At 48.9% G+C, this 16,899-nt stretch overlaps 8 protein-coding genes across 8 annotated transcripts, besides 5 other annotated features; all 8 read left to right on the top strand.

The window, feature by feature from the left end:
• Nucleotides 1–66: 66 nt before the first annotated feature.
• Tb11.02.3830 (hypothetical protein, conserved) lies at nt 67–561 on the top strand (the record flags this gene model as incomplete). Its single annotated transcript, XM_823583.1, has 1 exon — nt 67–561. One exon carries the CDS (start codon nt 67–69, stop codon nt 559–561), a length of 495 nt encoding a protein of 164 aa, XP_828676.1.
• An 802-nt stretch (nt 562–1,363) lies between these two features.
• On the top strand, nt 1,364–2,419 carry Tb11.02.3810 (hypothetical protein, conserved; the record flags this gene model as incomplete). The annotated part of the gene is made up of 1 exon (XM_823582.1): nt 1,364–2,419. One exon carries the CDS (start codon nt 1,364–1,366, stop codon nt 2,417–2,419), a length of 1,056 nt encoding a protein of 351 aa, XP_828675.1.
• A 211-nt stretch (nt 2,420–2,630) lies between these two features.
• Nucleotides 2,631–4,481, top strand: Tb11.02.3800 (hypothetical protein, conserved; the record flags this gene model as incomplete). The annotated part of the gene is made up of 1 exon (XM_823581.1): nt 2,631–4,481. One exon carries the CDS (start codon nt 2,631–2,633, stop codon nt 4,479–4,481), a length of 1,851 nt encoding a protein of 616 aa, XP_828674.1.
• Nucleotides 4,482–5,137: 656 nt separating this feature from the next.
• Tb11.02.3790 (hypothetical protein, conserved) lies at nt 5,138–6,208 on the top strand (the record flags this gene model as incomplete). Its single annotated transcript, XM_823580.1, has 1 exon — nt 5,138–6,208. The coding sequence occupies one exon, from the start codon at nt 5,138–5,140 to the stop codon at nt 6,206–6,208; it is 1,071 nt and encodes a 356-aa protein (XP_828673.1).
• A 408-nt stretch (nt 6,209–6,616) lies between these two features.
• On the top strand, nt 6,617–8,761 carry Tb11.02.3780 (phosphoinositide-specific phospholipase C, putative; the record flags this gene model as incomplete). Its single annotated transcript, XM_823579.1, has 1 exon — nt 6,617–8,761. One exon carries the CDS (start codon nt 6,617–6,619, stop codon nt 8,759–8,761), a length of 2,145 nt encoding a protein of 714 aa, XP_828672.1.
• Nucleotides 8,762–8,872: 111 nt separating this feature from the next.
• Nucleotides 8,873–8,902: a sequence feature (AT_rich).
• A 99-nt stretch (nt 8,903–9,001) lies between these two features.
• Nucleotides 9,002–9,025: a microsatellite.
• Nucleotides 9,026–9,596: 571 nt separating this feature from the next.
• Nucleotides 9,597–9,620: a sequence feature (AT_rich).
• A 14-nt stretch (nt 9,621–9,634) lies between these two features.
• Tb11.02.3770 (hypothetical protein, conserved) lies at nt 9,635–10,063 on the top strand (the record flags this gene model as incomplete). Its single annotated transcript, XM_823578.1, has 1 exon — nt 9,635–10,063. The coding sequence occupies one exon, from the start codon at nt 9,635–9,637 to the stop codon at nt 10,061–10,063; it is 429 nt and encodes a 142-aa protein (XP_828671.1).
• Nucleotides 10,064–10,668: 605 nt separating this feature from the next.
• On the top strand, nt 10,669–10,992 carry Tb11.02.3760 (hypothetical protein, conserved; the record flags this gene model as incomplete). Its single annotated transcript, XM_823577.1, has 1 exon — nt 10,669–10,992. The coding sequence occupies one exon, from the start codon at nt 10,669–10,671 to the stop codon at nt 10,990–10,992; it is 324 nt and encodes a 107-aa protein (XP_828670.1).
• Nucleotides 10,993–12,668: 1,676 nt separating this feature from the next.
• On the top strand, nt 12,669–16,403 carry Tb11.02.3740 (receptor-type adenylate cyclase GRESAG 4, putative; the record flags this gene model as incomplete). Its single annotated transcript, XM_823576.1, has 1 exon — nt 12,669–16,403. The coding sequence occupies one exon, from the start codon at nt 12,669–12,671 to the stop codon at nt 16,401–16,403; it is 3,735 nt and encodes a 1,244-aa protein (XP_828669.1).
• A 199-nt stretch (nt 16,404–16,602) lies between these two features.
• Nucleotides 16,603–16,622: a microsatellite.
• A 174-nt stretch (nt 16,623–16,796) lies between these two features.
• Nucleotides 16,797–16,817: a sequence feature (AT_rich).
• Between the last annotated feature and the right edge of the window lie 82 nt (nt 16,818–16,899).

The raw sequence follows: 16,899 nt of genomic DNA, 5'->3' as shown, positions 1-16,899 counted from the left end.
TTTTTTTTTCCCCCTGTGTCTCTGGTTTGTATCCGCTCACTAGATAATTCTTTTCTCCGGATCTGCATGCGCGGTGCCGATCAGGTGCTTGTGATAAACCGCTCCCTTAGCGCTCCCTGCGCAACCCTTCGCCACCTCAGCACTTTATCGGAACGCTGCGCTGTGGAGGATACGGGAGTCGTGTTGGCGCTTAGGAACCCTCGATTACCCCTCCCGCGTGCGGTTTCGCTATTTCCAAATTTCATCACTAGTTCCTCTTCATTTTCTTGTCGTCATGCTGCGAAGGTGGGGAAGGCAATCGTGGCAACTGAACCCGTTGATGCCTGTGAGGGTGGGTCACCTGCCGATGCCACTGCTCTCCGTGACCGGTTGGGGGCGGCGGAGCTGCAGATCAGTCTTCTAGACAATGCTAGTAAGATCTCATTAGAGCGATACACCGTGCTCGATGAAGCGAATACATTGCTCAGGCAACAGTTGCAAGAGGCGCGCAGTGAAATCAAACGCTTGCGAGTGGAGAACCAACAACTAAGGGAATTGCTTGAAAAAAGGGAGCTCGTATAACTGCCATCGGTTCCCGAAATTGAGTAATCGAGTGACCTGTGACTTTGTGCCGAGGGAAAAGAGGCTTTATTAAACAAGAAGAGAAGGGGAGAAGGTGACGTACGGAAGTGGTAAAGAGTGCAATGACAACAAGGAAGAAGTAGGGGCGACTTGGATGCGCTTCTCATCAACAGGAATTAGTGAGTGACCTTCACTCTGTAGGGATACACACAAGTATTTGCGAACTCCATTTGTAGATTTAACTTTCGTTCCACGGTTGCCGTGCTCTTCCTTGCTCACACTGTCACTCACCACGCAGCACAAACACGTTGCCCACTTCTATCTTTCTCTCATCTTTTCATTTCTTGGCGGGCATTTCCCTCCTTGTCAACTCTGAGGGACGGCTTTAGTTGAAAACAGTGTGTGAGGGATTAGGAAGAGGGGAGGGGACCATCGCCGGAAATCTACTGATATCTAACTGAGCAGCAGGCTTTATGCTATGCGCCGCGTCTCTTTCTCCGTAGTTTTGGCGACATTTGGAAAGCGGCACTCTAGCATTTTTAGCCCCAGATACGACTGGCGCACGTCTGGTGTTCATGATATCGCCCCGCGTGATGAGGGAGACTTTTTGTACCAAGGACCACAACATGTGTTGCCCGGGGCGCATCCCCTTCCTTTGCACCACCCACACAATACCATCACTCGGCCTGTCATATCGCCGTATATTCCTTCCCCTCAGCGCTCTCATCCATACTTTACAGCGCCGCTTCCTGAGCTTCCCCACTTTAGTACAACGAAGCCAATTGTCTACACATACGGCACGATGAAGGAGCGTATCATAGCACCGGTGTTTAACTTGAAGAATGAAGTCATATACACGCGTGAGTTAGATCCTTTTATTTTTGGTATGTATCCTGAGGTAGAGGAGCTGAGTAAAAATCTCACGTATTGGATGGTTCGCTGTCAGAATTTTGCGAGCAAGTGGGACTATGAAACACGGGAGATATGGCGAAAGGCCAAAAAGAACTGGCCCAACACAGGTATGGGAATGCCCCGCGTGGGTAACCGAAAAAATCACTTGTACACATGGGGTGGTCGTACCAAACCCTCAAAGCCATGGAACATGCTGATGCCCACGATGGATGTCAAAACATGGAGCAAAAGCAATCGTATGATGCTCACGCTAAAGATGTTGCAAGGGAGATTACAGGTCGTGGACCGTCTCACGTTGGAGGAGCCTACGCAAGAGTGTTACTTGGAACTGTGCCGTAATATGTCATGGGACGTGCGACATACGGGTGGTGGGGTACTTTTCATGGACGGGGGTTCCCGCATTACACCCAGTAGTGAGTTTGACAGAGCCTTTTTCTTTGGAAGCTTCTTTAACGGGAGGAACAAGATTGTTCGCCCCACCGTTCTATGTGATGAGCAGTATGATTACAACAAAACGGCGGCCAAGCAGCGAATGAAAGGCCCCAAGGGAGCGAAGAATCCTATTCCTATTAATCGATTCAATGCCTACGATGCAATGAAACACGACAGGCTGGTCATTACTGAAGGGGCGCTAATGCAGTTAGAGGACGAGCTCTACGAGCACAAGTTGCAGATACTACCGCCACACATTCGCAATCAGTTGCCCGAATATGGTTATCTTGATTCCGAAGCTCTTGGTGATTGCGTGCCTTCACTAAAAACAATCCAAATGGAGGCGGCCGCTCGTACGGAGGAAGCTGAAAGCGACATGTACAAGTCCTTTATTGATAATCCGTACAATCCATGGAAGGATAATATGGACGCCTCATATGCTGTCGACGGGGCGGACGGAACGGTGCAAAAATTTGTCGATGGCAAGAAAGTATCGTGGTCAATGCTCAGTTAGTTTATGAGTGACTTTTTTTTTAAAAAATTCTCACATGTTTCGTGATCGTCCTATAATTCTCTCCATTTCCCCCCTTCTCGAACACCTGCCGCTTACTGCGTGCACATTTTGTTCTGAGCCTTTGTGTCCGTGACCTACCAGTTCGTCCTCCCGTGTTGCTCTTCTTCCGGTTTTGTCGCGAATTAATTTGAAAAATGTGCGACAGAGGTTCATGAAGGTAAGTTCAAGGGGCCCTATCGTGCGGTGGGCGCTCAGTAGACCAACGTCAGGGCTCGTTTCGTCTCCAAGCGAATGGCGTTGTGGCCGCGATCTTAGCGATGAAGAGAAACATTCAGGTCTTCTGTTGCGAATTAGAGACATTTGTCAGCCGCTGGCGAAAAATGACCAACTTCCTGTAGCTGTGGTAAAAGCACAACCAAGCGACCTTCAGGTAAATGAAGTTGATGCCGTCGGGGACGTGGCTGCGCTGTCAAAAGTTGTAAAAGGGAAGTGGCGCAAAATATCCAGGCAGAAGACCCTTCTCATTGAAGACGATGCCAGGACACCATTTAGCGACCCGTCCAAGTCTTTTTCCCCACGTGTACAGAGCTATGGCGAATATGTGCGACTAACGGGAAAACTTCCGCGGGATCTTCCAGTTCTGCGCTTCGTCTTGTATCGTGACTCTTATTCGCTAAATAGTGTGGAAAACCGCCTCGGGTATGTGCTTTCGCTTCAACCCGACTGCGTTTTCTTACGGGACCAACCCGGAGGTTCATTTGGTTGTATCACCCAGCACGGCGTCTGCCTAGGAGTAACAAAGGAGATTTTGTCACATGCATCGCGACATTACAATCTGCATCCCCTGATTTTTGAACCGCGGGAGTACTTTTCAACTGATAAGCTGCATTCCTTGTTACAGGGGGCGCGTGGTCACCACCACCGTGTTCTCTTGAGGTGCGTGGAAGGAAGCCAGGACACCATAAAGGCCTTGCTGAAGAAGACGGCAGAAAGGGGATTTATTAATTATTTTTGGTTAGACAGGTTTAGTGTTGGAACAAACCGGTTCTTTGACATGGCCGTGTTGGCTGCGAGGGGAGACTACCTGAAGTCTATAGGGGCCCTGCTCCATTGCGTCGCGGAAAGCAACGGTGTGCACTATGATCACTTTCTGAAGTATCTCAACGCCGATCCCAGTACGGTCCCTGGCATTGCACAGACATGGGCCACCACTGCTAAGCACATGCGCTCACCCAACTGGATTGTACAGTTATTGAGGGGCCTTCATAAATATCACGCAGACGCCGAATGTGGGAAGTCATCGTACCTCGCTGAGCTATGGAGCGCCCTTCCGATGCGTGAGGCACTGCGACGTAGCGCTGCCGAATTTGTATGGAACGCCATGGCCTCACAGCGACTGTTGTCCAAGGGTTTAAATGTCGTTGAAGGGGATGTAGTCCGTATGGGTCCCGCTGATAGCGTCTCAGGTTGTGACTCCTCTTCATTGCCTAACAACTGTGGCAACTATCATTTAGTGACCAAAGACGATGAGGAGAAGGGAACCTTTAAGATAACTGATGTTGTTCTCCCAGTTCCGTACGGTTCAGTAGCTGCCAATAATTGCCTTTTTCCCCATTTATCGCCTCTGGATAAAAAACTTTATGTGGAGTTTGCGACGAAGCACGGGATGTCATTTCTGTTCGATGAACAGATGCCATCCCCTCTGTCAAACCCACTACAGTTCTACCGGCATTTGATAACAAAACCTGTCAATATGCAAGTGTCTGTAATTCGAGACCCAAACTCTCTGACATCGATTAAGTCTGACCTTGCGGTTATGCAAGAGCGGAAACTCGTACAAATCGGGGATATAGACTATTCGACGAGAGTTCGCGAGCCCTGCGTGTATAACGTGTCGGAACGCTTTACGGAAAAAATGGAAGAAATATTGAAGACGCACCGGGGGCCAAACTCCGTTGTACTTTCTTGCTACCTCCCCGAGGACTCATCTCCCTTCGTTATGTTGAGGGAAGTATTTGACCTCCGTCATGCATCTTTTCACGACCTCTATGGCTTATTGTAGGGTCAATGTGCGGGGTGCCATCATCAAGGGACTACGACTGTGCTTGTTTTGTTCCTCTTGTTAGTAACTTTGTAGCGCCGTGAGTATTTCTCTTTTTACCAGTTAATGTATGCAGGCGACGTCCGTTTTGTTGCAGCATGCGCGTGCCATCCACTATCATACAATTCACTTATGTGTGTGTGCGTGCAAACGGCTATTAACTGTGCTTTTTTTTTCCAAAAGTCAGTTCTTTATGCAGATGCTTATAGGTTATACGATGTTGTTTCATTACGGGCGCGCGCGTGTACAGCTTGAAGTCATGACATAATTATTCGTGTAAAAAAGGAGGGAGGTTGCTTCTCTGTGTGTTATTCATTTTTTGTTTGGTGAGGCATGCGGGCATGCTTTGGGTCGATGTGTGGGGAATCTGTTGCGTCGTGATTAATTTGTTTTTTTTTTGCCATCGCTCATTACCTTATACGGCTTCGCGTAAGTTTTCTCCCTTTTTTTTTCTTTCCATTGTCACCTTATCGATGCTTTGGACGTGCAAAGGACAATAGACCTGGGTCGGGTTGGGGTCCAACAGAGTGCAAATGTCTATTGCATGCGCACTTGATGACTACGAGGGTCCCGGTCGTCATTATTTGCGATTTCGCGAGGGCGACCTCATTTTTGTTATGGAAAAGCACCCGAGCGGGTGGTGGACCGGGAAGACCTTAGAAGGAGTTAGAGGACTGTTGCCCTCGTCGCTAATGGAAGAAGTCGATGTTGGTTGCCCCTCTGAGGAATTACTCCGTGATTTCTTTGTTCTCCAATCGGCACGAGGCGTTAAGTTTGAGCGGCCGCCGTATGTTCCTCCGCCTCTAAGTGGGAGAGATGCACTTCCCCAAGATGAAAATGGTAGTGACGAGCTAAACATTGTTCAACTCCTGGAGGGTATTCAATTTCAGCTGATACAGCGAGATGCTTCTTGCAGGCGGCTGCTAGAATGTGTTAACGACATGGAACGGGATTCGATTCGTTATCATGGTGCTACACACTTTGTTCCGAAGGAGCAAACGTCGGACTACCAGGGAGGCGAACAGGAGGTCCATTGCTTAAATAGCGCAGATAAAACTACGATGGTGAACCTTGTGAATGAGCTTTCTTCCTTACTAGTTGAGATTAAGAGTCGGGAGTGCCCCGCACCGACCAAATTCCCTTCATGTGTAGCGGAACTCTTTTCGGGGAAGGAAGCCTATGTTAACGAAAATTCACTGTACCGAGAACTGCTGTACGAGCGGCTTCGACAGTGCCATAGAGAGGTGCGTGATACGGGTGTGGAGTTGTCAGCACTCAGCAAACAGATCCAAGAGGCGCGTTATAATATTTGTCAGGAGAGACAACGGCTGGTCCGCCGGATAGTCATTAGGGACGCCAAAGTCCGGGCACTATTAAGCTATTGGGCTGAGCAGGCGGAGGAGATCAAAATGAAGTACAGGGAAGAAAAACGACGCTACAGTAGCTTATCGGCATCGAACAGTGCGGAAGAGGAGGAACGTTTGCGTCAAGCGATAGCTGAAGGGCGTGAACGGTATATTGCCGCGGAAGATGAGCATAATCACTGGGAAAGGGAGGCGAAGAAACTCAAGGTCCATTTGCAGCAGCGCGCAGAGTTGGAAGAGATGAGTCGGGCCCTTCGTCAGGCAACGGAGAGTGAAATGCTGCTGAGAAGAGCACCCACACCCAACGGAACAACTCGCATCTAACCGGTTCCATACATACATGTAATATGGAGTTTACTCTTTCGCCTGTGCTGGGCGCCCAACGCACTCAGTAAGGTAATGGGCGATGTAGGCATAGAGACATAGATATTTGCGGGCATGTGCACAGTATTAGTGTTTCCAAATGTTCTTGTGCTCTCCTCGTGTGGAGGTGTTTTGAGTTTCCAAACGATAACTACACCAACATGCTCCTCTCTCTTTTTCCCCCTCGTCCAATGTGGTAGGCAAGACATACTGGGGGTAATATCAAGGGTGGCACACACTAAGCAGAGGAGGGGACGCCAAACGAAAAAAGAAAGAAACCTGCACTGACCAAAAAGACTGAACGAAACGAAATTGAGGCGATTGAGACGCCCCTTTCTGTAAGCGGGGTTTAGTTCATATTCGAACGGAATGGGAGGGTGTACGTCACGTGGGCTCTCAGAAGAGAAACTCGCATGTTACTCCCACCGTACCGGCAACCTCGTTGATGAGCATCTTTCGACAGGGGCAGTTGAGGCACACGAGCTTCAGCCCTTCTTTTCTTCTCTGCTGGGAGCCATCACGGACCTTTTGAAGTGCAGCCGGGAGGATGCCGTCGAGTTCCTTGCATGCGCAAGTAGTGCAAACCCACGGGCGGCAGAGTTGTTTACTTCCTTTTGTGCTGCAAATCCGCTGAATCTCATAAAATGGGATGTGAATCACGCGAAGTTCATGATGATATGGATAAAGTACGACGACGACAACAGCGGGGACATATGCGTTCGTGAATTGAGGAAAATCTTGAAGGGTTTGAGCTTCCCTGAAAGGCTCTCACAAAAGATGATTGACGAGCTGGAAGCTACAGGGGGGAGGGCAAACTACAAGTTGATGCAGGGGACATTTATGTCTCTGACAAGACTTAATGAACTGACATATGCAATGCGAAATATTGTGGGTCCCGATCGGGACGTGATGACAAAGGCTGAGTTTGTTACCTTCCTGAAGGAAACTCAAGGAGAGGGTGCCGATGGTGAGGAGCTGCACGTATTTCTAGACGCTGTTGGCTGTACCGAAGAGCATCCTGTACATTTGGACGCATTCTTATCATTTCTCAGCGACAGGCGCTTTAACTCCATTGTGAACAACAGAAAGGTGTCTAGTGTTTACCACGATATGACTCGCCCGATATGTGAGTATTTCATCAATTCCTCGCACAATACCTACCTTACGGGTGATCAACTCTTGAGCAAATCTTCCACGGATATGTACAAGAGGGTTCTACTGGATGGCTGCCGCTGCGTTGAACTTGATTGTTGGGATGGTCGCAAGGGTCAGCCTGTAGTTTATCATGGTTACACAAGGACTTCCAAGCTTTGGTTCCGGGACTGTATTAGCACGATCAAGAAGTATGCTTTCGTTAATTCAATATACCCTGTCATTTTGTCGCTTGAGGTTCACACTAGCCTCCGCCAACAGGATCGAATGGCGGAAATTTTGTGTGAAACGCTCGGAGATATGCTATTCTGCAGTCCTTGGGGTGCTGGTGAACAGACTTCTTTCACATTCTCGCCGGAAGCGCTAAAGGGAAAAATTCTGCTAAAGAGCAAACGGGCTACTACACCTACCGATGGGGTACAGGTTGATGATGACGACGATGAGGATGAGGAAGCCGATGGTGTGGTGGAAAATTTCGTACCACCTGAAACTGCTCGGCGTTGTCGCGGTGGTGGAAAAACGAATTCAAGGGGTGCTGAAAAGAAAAAGAAGGTTTCAAAGGTTTCAGAGAAACTATCTCGTCTTATTTCAATCGAATCCATTGGTTATAAGGGTGTTGAGGATCTAAGTTATCTTGAAATGCGTCAACCATATCACTGCAGCTCTTTTACTGAAGGGAAAGCGGGGAAAATTGCCTCTTCTAACCAGGAGGAGTTTGTTGCCATCAATAATCGGTGTTTGAGTCGCATATACCCCACAGGAACTCGCATCGGTAGCAGTAACTTTCATCCTCAAACGTTTTGGAATTGTGGGTGCCAACTAGTTGCACTCAATTGGCAGAATTACAAGTCATACCAGCTTAGGCTAAATAGGGGGTTCTTCAGCGACAATGGTAACTGCGGCTACCTTCTCAAACCGACTGCTGTGGACATTGCACGTGCAAGGGGGCCAAAACGGCAGTCACGGTTGCTCACAATAGAAATTATATCAGCTTTCTGTCTTCCCAGGCGGAAAAATGCATCCGGTAGCAGTATTGTGGATTCTCGCGTAGCCGCCTTGATTGAGGGCCCCGGCATGGAGAAAAGCCAACGAAACACATCTCCCATTCACAATAATGGCTTTCATCCTGTCTGGCGGGGTGAGCGCCTAAACAACGAGTTCTGCTGGAAGGTGTACGAGTGGGAACTGTCCACCCTTGTCATGCAGGTGTATGACGAGGATACCAAAAGCAATAACCTTCTGGGTGAATATGTTGTGCCATTACGTGCCCTAAAAAAAGGAATTCGCCAGGTCCCCCTTCGAGACCTCAAAGGATCTATTATACATGGCTCTTTTTTAATGGTTCAAGTATCTTATCAGTAGGAGTTTGAGAATATCGTGTTCTTCAATTGGGTTACAAGTGTGCGTTGCATGTACCCGACTTTATGGCACCATGTTGTGCCATGGTCTTCACAGCGTAGCTCATTTTTACTGATATATATATATATTTAAACATATATTTTTCTTGACACTGTTATTTTCATTTTTGTTGGCCGTTCTATCGTGCCTTCGGTGAGTATTACACTCATCACGACATCATATATGAATACACCGACGGTGTTCTTTTGTTTTGTTTTGTTTTTTTTTTGCGTGTGGGTAAAATCACCAGGGATTCCCTATATTTCGACCGAGGATAATGTTTCGTTCAGTACCTACTTTTCCAATTCATCACTTCATTTGAGTTTATTTCTTTGTTGTCTCCGCTTACTTTCATGTCCTCACACCGTGAGGCAGGATAGGTGAGCTGAACGATTTTTTTTTCTTTTGTGTGTGGGGGTTAGAAGGAAGGAACGTAATGTGGTAATTGGGCTTATATGGGTCTGATGCTTCATTTTGTCCTTCCTTCGCACACGTGCTTCCACTACGTGTTCGTATTTCTGTAAATGTAAATTCGTTTCGTAGACGGATGCCTGTTTCCTCTGCCGATTGTTTCGCTGCTCAAGGACTGCGGCGGTCGCAGTTAGGTAACTGATTTCCGTTCCACATCCCTACTTTCTAGTTGATCGAATATACGGAAATTAAGCTACAAAAGATATCGGAAGTCAATGATGGTCCAGACGAAAAAGTGCATCGTCACTTTCCGGGGCCACAGGCAAGATATGTGGGATGGGCAATAACAAAGAAATTTTCCTCAGCCCCTTTTCCCTTTTCAAACTGGATAAAATAATTTATTTATATTTATGAACCCCGTGGACGATGTTGCGTTGTTTCTATTTCAAAACTCTTTCATTTTCACTATTCTTCTATTGTGACAGGATACTTCTAGCGCAGTTTTTCTCTCAAGCTATTTTAAAGTTCGTTATGTTCTCGAAATCCGTCGCACTTGTCTTTGCCATCGCCTTCGTTATGGAGGTGGTGCGTGCCGCCGCCCCAGATCCCGCTCCGGGTGGTGCCACTGAAAAGGAATTCCCACTCGTATGGGTTTGCCTCGGTATTACAGTGGTAGGCATTGGCATTGCATTGTATGTTGCACACCGCCGTCCTGATGAGCTTCACATCCCTGGTGCATCTGATGAGGAAACGGAAGAAATGACGCGCGCTGACGGACCTGAGAACAATGAAAATCCCGGCGCCAACGAAACGGCTGCTGATGATGGTGCAAAGAAGGAGCAGGCAACCGTTTGAAGTTGAACCAAGGAGTTCGTAGTAGACAGTACCACTTGTTTTTTTTTCTTAATTTTTTTGTATTTGTTTATTTCTTTTGGAGCATCTTCCGAGATGTTTATTGTGTCCACAGAGGACGGAAATTTTTAATCCTTCGACCCTAGTCTATGCGCACTCTTTTGTGCCTCTTCAGGCGCATCGGCGGTGTGTTAGCTGTGTGAAAAATAACGTAGAGAAGGGACTGTGCTAGTGGACGGGTAGGGAAGCATAAGTTACTGCGCAAAATGGGAAAGGGTATGACTAAAATAACGTATACGTAATAAACGCAGGAAGCAAAACGGGGACGGGAAGACACCGTAAGGATGCTGTCATCTTTTGCCATTTATTTACTTTTGTTGTTGTACTGAACTCCCCTCATTTTTTTATTCAATTTTTTTTTCGTTCTCCGTTCATATGAGGTGGGAAAGGGGGCTTTGAGGGTGGCGGATTCGCTCCCTTTTTCATGTTGGGGTGCCCTTAATAACGCTTCTGTTGACGTGATTCTTTCTCTTTCATTTTCACTATTCTTCTATTGTGACAGGATACTTCTAGCGCAGTTTTTCTCTCAAGCTATTTTAAAGTTCGTTATGTTCTCGAAATCCGTCGCACTTGTCTTTGCCATCGCCTTCGTTATGGAGGTGGTGCGTGCCGCCGCCCCAGATCCCGCTCCGGGTGGTGCCACTGAAAAGGAATTCCCACTCGTATGGGTTTGCCTCGGTATTACAGTGGTAGGCATTGGCATTGCATTGTATGTTGCACACCGCCGTCCTGATGAGCTTCACATCCCTGGTGCATCTGATGAGGAAACGGAAGAAATGACGCGCGCTGACGGACCTGAGAACAATGAAAATCCCGGCGCTAACGAAACGGCTGCTGATGATGGTGCAAAGAAGGAGCAGGCAACCGTTTGAAGTTGAACCAAGGAGTTCGTAGTAGACAGTACCACTTGTTTTTTTTTCTTAATTTTTTTGTATTTGTTTATTTCTTTTGGAGCATCTTCCGAGATGTTTATTGTGTCCACAGAGGACGGAAATTTTTAATCCTTCGACCCTAGTCTATGCGCACTCTTTTGTGCCTCTTCAGGCGCATCGGCGGTGTGTTAGCTGTGTGAAAAATAACGTAGAGAAGGGACTGTGCTAGTGGACGGGTAGGGAAGCATAAGTTACTGCGCAAAATGGGAAAGGGTATGACTAAAATAACGTATACGTAATAAACGTAGGAAGCAAAACGGGGACGGGAAGACACCGTAAGGATGCTGTCATCTTTTGCCATTTATTTACTTTTGTTGTTGTACTGAACTCCCCTCATTTTTTTATTCAATTTTTTTTTCGTTCTCCGTTCATATGAGGTGGGAAAGGGGGCTTTGAGGGTGGCGGATTCGCTCCCTTTTTCATGTTGGGGTGCCCTTAATAACGCTTCTGTTGACGTGTTTCTTTCCCCCTTTGTCAGTTTTTGTTTGTTACCCCAGCTGAGTGAAGATTGTGCAAGGCGAGTTGCGACCTGCTTTGACAGGGATTTGACGGTTTATGCTGGATCATGCCGTTATTGAATTGTAGAAGATACAAACGACTTGTGAGTTATGGAAGTTTGACGTGGGTAGATTGAATGCAGAGGGTGCATAAGGCCTTTCCGTCTAATCATTACTCGTGAATTTCGTTGGCGTCGACTGTTTAGTTTTTGCATCACACTTAAGATGTTATCATCCGGAGATTTTAAAGCTCCATCCATGCGCTCCCCTGGAGTCACGCTTGCCGGCGGTGTACGCTGCGGTGTGCTGACTGTTTTGCGTCCTGACGATAACAAGTCTCCGCTCTTTGGTGCTGTGCAAGACCTGTGAAGCACCTTTTCGACCTCCACGGATGCCGCGGCGTTAACTCGTCGACTTAATTGTGCTTGTATTGCATTGAATTCATACATTGATAGAAGAAATATGTTGATGAGGATGAACTCTTCACGCAGAGTCGCTGCGATATCATTACTGTTGTCGACATAACTCATATTCATCAGTGAAAATGCAACCCTTTCTGCTGCCCACTCGTTGTGATGTGTGAAAAACATGGAACGACGTAACGGTTCTTTGTGATCGATAACCTAAACACCCTCACATGCGAGGTTCCTACGCAGAATTCAGGTTTTACACCGATGTGCGTATTAGATAGTTACAGCATCTACAGTCTTATTTGCCTTGCCCTGTGAGCGGTTGCCGACGAAACGAGAACGAAGGCGATGACACTAACCCCAAGGAAGATAAACCAAAGCCGTTATCACCCGTCATTTTGACTTGTTAGATGCACTCCGTCCAAACTTTGGCACCATGCCCTTTGTGTCACTCCATACGTAAGTTGCTGGACACCACAGTGCGTGAAGACACCTTTCCGTGCTTGTTGTTGCGCGCAGGGGGCGGCTTGTTAGTGCCATTCTGCGCAGTGCCGTGGGCTACCGGCGAGATGATCGTTCGAGACTTGCTTCGGCCGTCTTCTATTGCACCAGTGCTTTAGTTGTTGTCCACCACTCTACCACCTATGCAACCTTCTTTCCTACCTCCTCCTTCCGAAGACATTGCGATTAACCTAGTAAAACTTAAAATATGAACGATTACCGTTTGTGTGGTGGGTGCGGGGCGGTATTGAATTGCCGTCCTGCCTCGCGTGTCGTCCGGGCCCCGCCGTTGGTTGCGTCCAACTTACCGCGCCCCTTCACCATGGCGGTGGCGCTCCTCGCGCTGCTGTCCGTTGGGGTGCGTGTGGCTGCCGGCGCGGAGGTGACAGTCAACATTCTCTACCTTATGTACAACCCTAAATTCCCCAAGGTGAGTGTTGACGCCCTGAGCACCGGTTTCGAGGCGTCGCTGGCCGCCCGTCGTGGAGACATCCCCAACGGGGTGAAAGTCTCTGTCATTCGACCCTCGTCCCATGACCAGCCTATTGAGGAGCTTTTTGAGAGTGCCGTGGAGGCAAGTAAAGGAAAGCTTTTGATAGCAGTGGGTCCGCTGGGCAACGACAATGTGCTCTGGTCCCTCGAACACCTTAAGAACAACGATGTAGTTGCTTTCTCACCCCTAACTTACTCGGATGAGGCTCGTGGGTGGAATCGCCACCTGTACTTCACTACCGCTGAGCCAGACGCTGAACTGCTGACCCTGATTCGATACTTTGCCGTCACCCTGCGACTTTCCCGCCTTGGGTTTATGTATCTGAGTGACTCATATTTCGGTAAGGAGTCGCATGCGTTCACCTTAAAGATATTGTCGGGAATGGGGTACGAGTTGAGCGGAACTTTCTCCCTCGAGGGTACCGGTGGACTGGAGGTTGTCAGCACCGCGTTTGATGCCGAGTGGGAGCAGTTTGTGAATACCCGCCCATTAGCCGTGCTTTTACTTGGCTCACCCAATCCCGTCACCAGAGAGTTTGTGAGGAGAATGGCTACCGACGATCGCACCACAGGTGTGTACGTACTTGCGCCATCCAGCGCTCAGGTTTTCCTGATTAATACTTGGCGGGATGCCTTAGAGGAGAGTGGTCGTGAACTGATACCCGGACAACTGATTATAAGCGGTGTTAACCCCCTCTCGAACCACGCACGATTTGCGGTTGTGAAACGGTTCCGGGAAGAGGTGGACGAGTACCTCTCATCTAGTGATGAGGGGCACAGGTTTGCGATGCGACAGGAACTCCTTGAAGATGATACCAGCGGGGAGTTGATGCTCACTGGATGGATCACCGGGGAAGTCGTATCACGAGCTCTCCGGAGCACATTGTCGTTAACTAACAGCACAGCATTCATAGACTCACTGTACGAACAACGGCGCTACCTTATTGATGATCTCGTTGTTGGCGACTTTGGAGGTGATTGCGATGCGTTTGCTGCATGGCAAGGTGCTGTGTGTCAGTGCAACCAGGGTGGGAGCGTGGTGTACATGAAGGAGGTCGTGGATGGTTTTCGGTTGCAGCCCGTGGTCACGGGGTTTCTGACGTGGGGCGCATCAGAGTGCTCCAGCGCTGGTGTTGTTCTGCGCGCACCATTGAACGGCCTTATTGTGCAGTTGATGGACAATGTGGTTGTTTACCGCGCGAGTCTGAGGTATCTTAACGGCGCCTCCGCCTTGCTGGGCAACGGCCGGATTGGAGAGCGTGACAGGTTCTTCTTGCATCCCTTAGAGGCAACGGGCGATGAGGCTGTCGAGCAACTGGAGCAAATGCGTGATGTGAAGGTGATCCCGGCCCTGTTTGGCGTCGTGAATAAGGAAATCTTGGCCACGGAGAATTTGGCGTTCATTGACCCCATAACCAGCAACCCTCGTATGAACAGGTTTAACCGAAACGTGATATACGTGTCACCTACGCTTGCGCAGGAACTCTATGTTCTGGTTCAGTACATCTCGGAGCACCCTGGCGGAAACGTGCGTGTAGTGATTCGAACCCACGATGCGGATATGATATTGGAGGTGTTGATAGCCACACTGCGGACGTACGGTATTTTCATGCAATCGAAGGTAATTGTGGATAATGAGGGCTCGTTGAAACCCCATCTCCCCTCTAGCGGGGACGTGTTTGTTATTGGGTTTACGGCGTTAGAGGTGTATGACCTGGCTGAGCACCTTGATGCTAAAAGAGGTCTACGGATCTTCGCCATTTATCCTGATGTAACGCTAATGTACGAGGAGTTGAGAGCAGCATTTAGCAGAACCCCGCCTACGACCACCAACCGCTTCGTATTCGCCACCAACCAGCCCCACTGGGCGGAGGAGAACTCGTCGTCACTGACTGTTCAAGCTTACCACAAGGCCGTGCCTGAGCCGGCGATGAGAACTCCCATGTCGTTGCGGGGCTTTTCCACGGCGCGGCTGATGGTGTCCGTCCTTGACCATATGGAGAAGGTTGACGCGAAATTGCTGGCTGACTATTTCTACTCCGAGTCCACCATCAACGTCGATGACATGCGGTACGGGCCCTTTAGCGATGTTGATTGCATTGTGAATGGCGTCGCTCTTGCCAGCAATTGCCTTTCCAATTACGGGGGAACAAACATCTCCGTGTGGTCCCTGACTCGATTGCTGGATCCCGCCACACCGCCGCTACAAAATGGTGTGACACCAACGCTAGTTTACGTCGACGAAAACAAACTTACACAAGGGCAGGTGATTGCGATTGCTATTGGCTCTACCCTCGTCGCATTGCTGCTCGCTGCGCTTGCTCTGGTACTGTACTTCACCCTGCGCAATGCCCGCGACAACGAGCTTGCGCCGAGGGAATCGACGGAGCCCGTTACACTCGTGTTCACGGACATTGAGAGCAGCACAGCACAGTGGGCCGGTTTCCCCGAGCTTATGCCTGACGCCGTGGCGTCACACCATAAAATTATCCGGTCCCTGATGGTCGAGTACAACTGCTACGAAGTGAAAACGATTGGTGACTCGTTCATGATTGCTTGCCGGAGCCCATTTGCTGCGGTGCAGCTCGTGAGTGAACTCCAGCGGCAATTCCTGAGTCACAAATGGGAAACGGAGGTGTTCGACCGCTTCTATCATGCCTTTGAAGAGCAGCGAGCTTGCGACGATAAAGAGTACACTCCACCCACTGCCCGTCTTGCTCCTGACGTGTACGGGAGTCTCTGGAACGGCTTGCGTGTACGTGTAGGTGTTCATACCGGGTTGTGTGACATCCGCTATGATGAAGTGACGAAGGGCTACGACTACTATGGGGGTACAACTAACATGGCCGCACGTACGGAGAGCGTCGCGAACGGCGGTCAGGTGCTGCTAACTCGGGCCACATACCTTGCTCTGAGCGAAGATGAACGAAAGGAAATCGACGTCGTCCCCCTGGGGCTTGTTGCACTGCGTGGTGCACCACAACCAGTGGAACTTTACCAGTTGAACGCCGTGCCTGGTCGCACCTTCGCAGCACTGCGGCTTGACCGTGAATACTATTTTGACGAGGGCGGCGACGGGACAACCATAACCACAAGCGACCACAGTTCATCACTGGCTGATTTGAGCGAGTCCGCCCAAATGATTGCGAGCTCCCTGGAGGCACTCCTCAGTACATTTAAGGTCCCCCAGCGCGAGAAACTCCTGCGGCCGTATTGTGAGCGATGGCGTGTCCCTCTTCCCAACCAGGCGAATCCAGTCTGGGACGATGTTTATTGCGGGGATGTGATACGCCGTATTGCCGCAAAGGTGGGACGGGTTGTGGATCACTCTGCGAATGGTAATAATGAACTCACTACCAGCACTCACAGCACATCAGTGATTTACATCTCCAACCGTTGCTCGCAACTTGATGAGTGCTTCTCTGCTGACCAGCCCTTTGTGTCGGTGTGAGAGTTGCGTAGCTATTTTCCCCCTTACCAACCCACACCTTATGCGAGAATCGTTTTTGTTTTTTTTTAAAGTTATTGTTTTGTGTTTTAAATCAGATGCACTTCCTTCTACTACCTCGCACTAAGCGACTTATTTCTTAGCGTTATTTAACCAGCAACGGCTTACTAGGGTGCCTTGCCGGTGCCTTTGCGCCCGACAAATATATATATATATATATATTTTTAAATCTCATCCCCCACACCCTTGCAGGCAGACGTGGTGCTGATACAGAATCACTCATCTGGATGTTAATGTTGATGTTCGCCACTGTATCCCTACTCTTTATTCGTTTACATTCCATTCCCTTCCATGTGTTTATGGTGTGTCTTTGGCATACACTTAATAACCTTACTGTTTAATTATTATTATTATTTTGATAGCGAATGCTGGCGCCAACCCCTGTTGTAGGTGCTGGCTAAATGCCCTCTTTCCATGTCACATACGGTAACGTGACAGG

The sequence above is a fragment of the Trypanosoma brucei genome, assembly GCF_000002445.2.
Source record: "Trypanosoma brucei brucei TREU927 chromosome 11 chr11_scaffold01 genomic scaffold, whole genome shotgun sequence".
Lineage (NCBI taxonomy): Eukaryota > Euglenozoa > Kinetoplastea > Trypanosomatida > Trypanosomatidae > Trypanosoma > Trypanosoma brucei.
Note: the sequence above shows the minus strand (reverse complement) of the source record. Positions and strands in the feature narration are given on the sequence as shown.